Here is a 7,988-nt window from a genome sequence, read left to right on the forward strand (position 1 = left end):
TAAATTTACTTAAAATATTAAAATTGGTAAATTATATTTGTATTTTTTTATTTAATATCAACATATAAAAAAAATAATCAAACTAACTGTAAAATATTGTGTTGGCAAAAATAAATTGGTTAAACAGTAAATTAATTGTAAAATGTTGCTTTAGAAAAAAAATATTAAGATAAACCAATTGCTAAATTTAAAAATTTTAGAAGTTGAACATCGAAAAAAATTTTAGACTACACATCTTAAAAAATCTAATGTCATATTTTAAAATAAAACAATAGCTTTTAAATGTAGGCTATATGAAATAAAAATATATAATAACTACCAATATTTAAAATCGTTTTTTTTTTGTTTATAAAACGCGTATTTTTCTATGCGATGTGATTGCTTTTTGATATTTGTTGATTATGGAAGACTTCAATAGCAGGGAAACAATTTAGAAAAGTGGACAAGATGAGCATGGTCTTAGTCTTTCTACGTTGTGGTACAAAAACAAAATATAAAGTGATGTATGTTATTCAACAGCACAAAAATAAAAATAGGCATATTTAAACAACCACATTTGCTTAAATAAATTTAAAAGAAATATGTTAACTTAAAACAATGTTGTACATTAGACAAGTTTAGTAGTTTAGTTTGTAAATCTGCCCACACAAAAATTTTTTTTTTAAATTTTTACTGACAATGGAAAATTTATTTTGTTCACTCACCTAAAACACGCCTACATGGCGATAAACGACAAGAAACCAATTTTGTATTTTTGCCTTCGCATAATATTTTTGCATTCGCAAAAAAATCAAATCCTAGGCATTTTCTTGTTTTTGTAATTACTCCAGCCCCACAAGTAACTGAACAAGTACTTCCAACCCAGTTACTCCATTCTCCCCCTCGAGTATCAAAAATTTCAGTAAAACGTTAATATTAAGTTATATCAATACTTTTTGTATGGCTTTTGCTACGTGAACATTAATTGTGCTTATTTGTTAGTAGAATATAGATTAATATATTTTAGTAAAAAATAACTTACTTTTAGGACATGCGCCCAAGTTACATTGTTTCTGTTCTCTTGAACTTCCAGGACATAATTTCCTTTCAACTCCATTTTGGTCGCGACAAATTCTACTTCTAGTCTGTGTACAACTTCCACATAAAACACTGCACCTCCACGTTGTCCATTCACCCCAACTTCCTAATAATCATTAAAATAGAAACAATGATCTCAGTACAAGCATTGTTATTAGTGCCTAAAATAATTTAAAATCAGCAATATTAGCAAGATTAATTGCTTTTTGATACAAATTAGCTTACTTTAACTTAGAAATTCTACAGATCAGCATATTGGTAATTGTTTGTTTCTTAAAAGGCTTGTAAAATGGAAAAGTTTTACCAAAAGTAATGCTTACAAACATAGAAGTAACTTTATTATAATTTATTGCGGAATAATTTGTATATTATTTGAATAAACTAAGCAAATGTTATGTAATTGTAGAATATAACACATCTTTACGTATTTAATCACACGAAATCCAACGTTTTTTTGCCACAAATACTAAATTCTACAGTTAAAACTAAGTAGTATTTATATGTCACATAATGGTTACCACATTTAAGAAGTAAAACTAATTATACCCACGACACGTCATGTGTACTTTAAACAATTTTCAACTTTTCCAATCGGTGTTTTAATAACAAATCCAAAGGTCAGAATATAAAACCGCATAAAAAAACACTTAATCTCTTTCGAATATGGCATTTTTTACCTGACAAACATAGTGACAAACTGCAAGAATCTGATTTTGTATTTTCCCCTTCACAAAATGCAGCTCCAACTAAATTAGATCCTAGACATCTTCTTGTTCTTCTAATTACTCCAGAACCACAAGTAACTGAACAAGTATTTCCAACCCAGCTACTCCATTCTCCTAATAATTGTTTAAAAAAAATTAAGTGAAACTTTTACATTTAAGTTTTTATATTGATTCATTTTTTGTATAGGTATTTAGGTAAATTTACCAATACTGAATATACATATGTTAAATGTGTAATAATATTTAACTACCTAAATGTTATAAATAATACTGGTTTAATTTAAATATAAAAGAAACTCAAATAAGACAATAAACTAATGAACGTGTTTGTATAATTTTTAAATACGTTTTGCTGCATCTTTATATGTTTAGCTTTAAAACTAAGAAAACTTACTCACTTTTAGGACATGCACCTAAATTACATTGTTTCTGTTCTATTGAACTTCCCGGACATAAATTCCTTTCAACTTCATTTTGGTCGCGACAAACTCTATTTCTAGTCTGTAAACCACTTCCACACGAAACACTGCAACTCCACGTTGTCCAATCAGCCCAATTTACTTATGATCATAAAAATAAAAACAATAGAGTATAAAAATTTAATGATAATTATTTACAAAGTGTTTTTTTAAATGTAAATTATATAAGTTGGTTTAAATTAGGCATTTTTTACCTGACAAACATGGGGACAAACTACAAGAATCTGATTTTGTATTTTCTCCTTCACAAAATACAGCTCCAACCAAATTAGATCCTAGACATCTTCTTGTTCTTTCAATTACTCCAGTCCCACAAGTAACTGAACAAGTAATTCCAACCCAGTTACTCCATTCTCCTAAAAAATATTAAATAATTTATATAAAACTTTCAAGAATTTCTTTATATCGTTTTTATGAGATGATATTTACAACGCTGATTACAAACATGTACATTTGTCAGTTTAACGTGTAATAATATTTGGTTATTAAAGTGTAAAAATCAATTTTATTTTTTCAAGTGCAACAAAAAATCAATTAAAACGAAAAAACTAATAATCGTGCTTTGTTATTCGTATTTTTATTGCTGTGAATTGATATATTAACTTTTACAGTAAAAAAATCCACTTACGTTTAGGACATGAGCCTAAGTTACATTGATTCTGTTCTTTTGAACTTCCGGGACAAAAAATCGTTCCAATTTTACTTTGATCGCGACAAATTCTATTTCTAGTCTGTGTACCAGTTCCACACGAAACACAGCAACTCCACATTGTCCATTCAGCCCAATTTCCTAAAAATCATTAAAATAAAATTGTTTTGCCAAACTTATTCATATTTACGTTTTTTCTGTTTTAGGTAATTTAAAATATCTCGGTAGCTAATATTATATTTATAAACTTATAATAACATAAAAAGATCTTTATATTTTAAATAAATATTACCGAATATATTAATTTCCACCTCCACTTTAATTCCGACTCCTTCTGAATAATCTTCATCAGAATTCCAAATACTTTTAACATTTTGAAGGTAAGTTTGATCAGAGAAAATAAAAATAAAATTTGTAATATCAGTAGCCCATGGCGCAGATCCAAGTTGAAAGAAATGCACTGTTCAACATAAAAGTTATTTGGTCAGTAAATAATTATTGTTTTTAAAAAAAATAAATAAATAAATTTCAAAAACCGACTTACAGCCTTTAAAGTATCTTCGAGACAGATAGAATTTTTTGTTGTCAGATAGTAATTCATAAACCGGGGCTTTGTTGTAAAGTGCTCCAGGAATTGGGTTGTAAACACCAGAAGCAGAATTTAAACTTGTGCCATTAACTATTGTAAAATTTAAGGGTGTAACTGAACTTTCAAATTTAATACACACAAAGGTACTTGGTTGAGTACATATTGAATGATCCCATTTTCCAACTCCTTCCGCCTCTCTTGATGAAATAGTTTGAGATGATATTACAGCACAGTCAATATATCTTAATGTTTTCACATTTGATACAAAATTTAAAAATTGTAAGTTGTCAAGTTTTCGGTTGTCATCCCATATAAGATTTCTCTCTTCCAAAATGTCGTTGAGTCCAAGCCAGTTTCTACCTCTATCTTCTTGTAAAATGTAAGATAAAATTTTGTCCCGCATTTGTTGACTGCGAATAATGGGAAGTTTTGCTTTTTGTTCTAGACAAGTTCTCTGTGCAGATAGATAGCTTCTACTTTCGTTATAAATTTTATAGCAAATTGGTGAATCAGAAACATAACCAGTTGGACATGACGAATCATGTAAAGCAACTCTTTCTAAAATTTACAATTATTTTGTTATTGATTAATATTTATATTGATAACATTTTAATTGCTTATTATCAACTTTAATTTCTATTAAACTAACAAACTTTACATTTGAAGTCTCTTACAAAAAAAAGGTAACAAGAGCCCAAGTTTGACATTTTCCTTAAAATTTACAGAAAAAAAACAAATACTTCTGTACTTGTATAAAACCACTGCAATTAAATCAGTTTTATAATTTTTTTTTTAATTTTAGTTTTGCAGAACAAACAAAATTTTTTTTTCTTGACTTACTTGGAAGGAGCAAACATGGCAACAAACGACATAAATCTAGTATTCTATTTGGGCCCTCGCATGATGCAGATCCAACTAAATTAGATTCTAAACAGCTTCTTGTTCTTCGAATTACTCCCGATCCACAAGTCACTGAACAAGTACTTCCCACCCAGTTACTCCATTCTCCTAATACATATTAAAAATAATGTCAATAAAAACTTTTATGCATTAAGTATTATTGTGTTTTGTTTAAAATATTTGCACAATAAAAACGTCCACAACTTTTATTTGTCCTTAAAACATAAATTCTAAATTTAAAAAAGTGTAAAAAAAACCTATGGATCGACAAACCCACACTTTAACGCAATGACTTCATTAGATATCAAATTAAATGTGCATTAGAAATTATTTTTGTTTATCTTTTTAAATAAAAGTAAATGTTTGTTTGTTTAAATATTTTTTTCTTACACTAAGATAAAATATAACTTACGTTTAGGACAAGCCTCTAAGTTACATTGTTTCTGTTGTTTTAAACTTCCAGGACATAAAATAATTCCAACTTCATTTTGTTCGCTACAGATTCTTGTTCTAGTCTGTGTTCCATTTCCACACGAAACACTACAACCCCACATTGTCCATTTATTCCAATTTCCTAACTTTTCTAAATAAATAAATATATTCCTTTTATTATGGCAATATAATAATGATATTGCGAACCAAAAGATTTTGGTCATCCAACTACTTAATTTTTTGTTTTAAATTTGATGCTTAGGTTTTACCTTCGCAGGTTGGTCTTGTTGATGAAAAAGTTTCTCCCCAAATGCAAGTGGATGTTTTCTCCCCACTAAGAACATAGTCTTGATTACATGCATAAGTTATATCTTGACCCACAGATATTAAACTACCAGGCGACAATTCGACCAATTTTCCGTTAACAGATGGTTCAGGTACAGTACAAGCAAGTCCTAAACAAATATATCATTTTTTCATCGTTAAGTTTTTATAAAATATTAATTAGTTTTTATTATTTGATTAAAAAATACAAACTTGTTTGACAACGGTCTCCGATGTAGAAGATATTACAAATACATTACATTCTGTCAATTCTGTTTCGACATATTCCACTTCTCCCACAAGTGTTTTCCGAACATCTTATTTCTATACATAATTACTTTGTTAATATATCAAAATATTTAGCAAGGACCGTAAAGTACAATAGGTGATTCAAATATACAAATTTCGAGTGTTAAGAACCAAAATCGCAAATAATTTTAAAAGTTACCACAATTTTCATCTTCATCGATTGTTATATTATCCAGAACAATGACGGGTGAAATAGATCTGGTTCCACGATTTGCATTAAATTCAATCTGATAATTATTTCTTTTGTTAATTAAAATGACGGAATTTAACCAAGTTTCTTCCGGTTCGTGTTCAAGTGCCGCCCATATTTTTTGTCTGGAAAAATATTAAACCAAAAAATTCTTTGTACCAATATTTTTGTTGATACTTCTACCAAACAGGACATACCTTTCTCCATTAGTAACTTCGTTCACGACAAACTTATCACCTTTGCGTAATCGATTTAACTTGTAAAAGAATTTAATGCATTTTCGTCCTGTTAGAACCGGTAAAAGAAGAGTGGAAATTGTGTTTGTTCCGACATTTTGAAAGTTTGTTTTTAATACAAATCCTGTAAAAAAAATTGTTTTTTCCTTGTTAATTTTCTTGTTGCAATATAAGGGTCATGTTTTTTTACTATTACTAAATATATAGCAAAATATATGAAAAATGTAGTTCTCCAGTCAGCAGTAACTTTGCAAAAACACACATAAATCTACAAGAAGCATTTAATGTCGCAACAATAACTAAACACTTTTTACTCACAGCATTTTACTTTGCGTTACATACAATCAACAAAGATCAAAATAAGAAAGCAATTTATCTACTAGATTAAAAAAGAAACCATTCTAAAAAAATGTCGTGTTGATTAAGTACAACTACACAAAAAATCATTAGTTTAAATATATTACCTCTTGAGTCATTTGGAACATCTCTGGTAAATTCTCGAATCCAGTCATAATTTTTACTGATAAAACCGCAAGTCGAATCAGAACCTCCTCTTTCAAAATCACAACTGCTGTCTTAAATATTAAACATAATTTAGTAAATCTAGTTATGATATGAAACTATGTGCAAATAAAAGCTTTTTTGTTAACCTAAAAACTGTATCTATGCTTTGCATTGTTTACCCGATCTCTTGGGGTATCACTTATGTCTGTATAGCATTTTCTTTATATTAAATATTATTGCATATTCATTTTTAAAATGCTACAGGGAACATAGCTTAAAAAAACTTGCTTTGTAGTTAATATTAGTTTAACCGGATGTCTATACTGTAAAATTAGAAAGTGTTGTATAAATTTTAACTTACAAATGCATACTGGTGCTTTGCCACTCCAACGTCTCGTTGATAAACAAATTCTTTGATTTATTCCTTCAAGGATATATCCAGGATTGCAAGTATAGGTTATAACTTGGTTATAGGTTCGCTCGCCTGATATCATTCCATTTGGAAATGGCTCTAATTCGTTACAGGCTGCATCTTAAAAACTTTTAAATGTTATAAATAGAAATAAACAAAAAAAAATTTCAAATAAATAAAATTTAAAAAAAAAAGAATTTTAAATGTATAGATATTGAACACAACTTAAGTATTACAAAAAAGTAAATCACAATTAATTTAAATTTTAAGAAAAAACCTTTTTTGTTAATTTTTTTGTTAATTTTACAAGAGTTAGTTTCATTTTTATATTTTTAAAGTTTAAAAACAACCAATTAAATTGCGTAAAATAAAATACTTGGATTAAAACAGCTAAGTCCACATCCTCCGTCGCATAAACATTCTTTAAGTACTCCTCTACACTCTGCATCAGTCGTACATCTTTTTCTACAAGTATGTCCTTCTGGACTTTAGACAAATCACGGGGGCATTTTTCTTGTCCGTTAATAACTAAAAATAAAGTTGCATTAAATATTGGGATTAATGTGCTTTATTATATATTACCATCTTTTCTAATTTTAAAATATTTCAAAACGGCACTTTATTTTAAGCGTTTTTAAAAACCACCAAATAGCAAAGATTAAGAAAGTCTTAGAAATTAAAAAAACTTAGGTTTTGGCGTGACTCTATATTTAGACCAAGTGTAGACTGCCTACTTGATACGAAGAAGATTTAAAAATAAAAAAATAAATATAGGCTTACCTAGTATTATTAATATTAAAACAATGGCAACTATTAGTATTTTCATTAAGCCCTTTTTCTATTTCTATATTAAATTTAAAAATAATGGGCTATCATCAGTTATCTACGTATCTTTAAACTCAACGTTATGAGCGCATAAAAATCCAGCAATACAAGTTTTTATGTTTTCTGCAGTCAATTGCCTAAAGCTATAATACATACCTAAAATATACATTTTTTGAACAAACCAGCTTTATCCAATATAAATGTTAAACTTAAGTGCACTACCAAAACAAACAATATTTTTAATATTTAACCGAGATCACTTTTAGTTTAGATTATTTTTGATTTTAATTTTTATACACAAATCTTCCTAAAAAGTTTTTTATTTACCGCATACCCA

At 28.0% G+C, this 7,988-nt stretch overlaps 2 protein-coding genes across 2 annotated transcripts; both read right to left on the reverse strand.

Annotated features, from left to right (window-relative positions):
• Nucleotides 1–246: 246 nt before the first annotated feature.
• Nucleotides 247–4,973, reverse strand: LOC145742509 (uncharacterized). The gene is made up of 11 exons (XM_082560283.1): nt 4,832–4,973; nt 4,360–4,527; nt 3,475–4,077; nt 3,223–3,390; nt 2,910–3,071; nt 2,476–2,637; nt 2,201–2,362; nt 1,755–1,916; nt 1,022–1,183; nt 705–881; nt 247–468 (listed from the first exon to the last, which is right to left on the reverse strand). The coding sequence occupies exons 1-11, from the start codon at nt 4,971–4,973 to the stop codon at nt 431–433; spliced, it is 2,106 nt and encodes a 701-aa protein (XP_082416409.1). The 3' UTR covers nt 247–430.
• On the reverse strand, nt 4,935–7,714 carry LOC145743923 (uncharacterized). Its single transcript, XM_082561996.1, has 9 exons — nt 7,607–7,714; nt 7,203–7,354; nt 6,776–6,946; nt 6,375–6,485; nt 5,872–6,034; nt 5,624–5,799; nt 5,389–5,499; nt 5,121–5,306; nt 4,935–5,002 (listed from the first exon to the last, which is right to left on the reverse strand). Exons 3-7 carry the CDS (start codon nt 6,906–6,908, stop codon nt 5,432–5,434), a joined length of 651 nt encoding a protein of 216 aa, XP_082418122.1. The 5' UTR covers nt 6,909–6,946; nt 7,203–7,354; nt 7,607–7,714; the 3' UTR covers nt 4,935–5,002; nt 5,121–5,306; nt 5,389–5,431.
• Between the last annotated feature and the right edge of the window lie 274 nt (nt 7,715–7,988).

Source organism: Corella eumyota, chromosome 2 (genome assembly GCF_963082875.1).
Source record: "Corella eumyota chromosome 2, kaCorEumy4.1, whole genome shotgun sequence".
NCBI classification, from domain to species: domain Eukaryota; kingdom Metazoa; phylum Chordata; class Ascidiacea; order Phlebobranchia; family Corellidae; genus Corella; species Corella eumyota.

What these genes read in the sequence shown, in the direction of transcription:
- LOC145743923 (XM_082561996.1), bottom strand. Translation starts at nt 6,908, where the DNA reads ATGATATCAGGCGAGCGAACCTATAACCAAGTTATAACCTATACTTGC. An exon ending in TGTTCCAAATGACTCAAGAG is followed by an intron (nt 6,035 to 6,374) that starts GTAATATATTTA and finishes TTTTTTTTACAG; the next exon opens with GATTTGTATTAAAAACAAAC. An exon ending in CGATGAAGATGAAAATTGTG is followed by an intron (nt 5,500 to 5,623) that starts GTAACTTTTAAA and finishes AATTATGTATAG; the next exon opens with AAATAAGATGTTCGGAAAAC.
- LOC145742509 (XM_082560283.1), bottom strand. Translation starts at nt 4,973, where the DNA reads ATGTGGGGTTGTAGTGTTTCGTGTGGAAATGGAACACAGACTAGAACA. An exon ending in CTTAGAGGCTTGTCCTAAAC is followed by an intron (nt 4,528 to 4,831) that starts GTAAGTTATATT and finishes AATATGTATTAG; the next exon opens with GAGAATGGAGTAACTGGGTG. An exon ending in CTTAGGCTCATGTCCTAAAC is followed by an intron (nt 2,638 to 2,909) that starts GTAAGTGGATTT and finishes AATATTTTTTAG; the next exon opens with GAGAATGGAGTAACTGGGTT.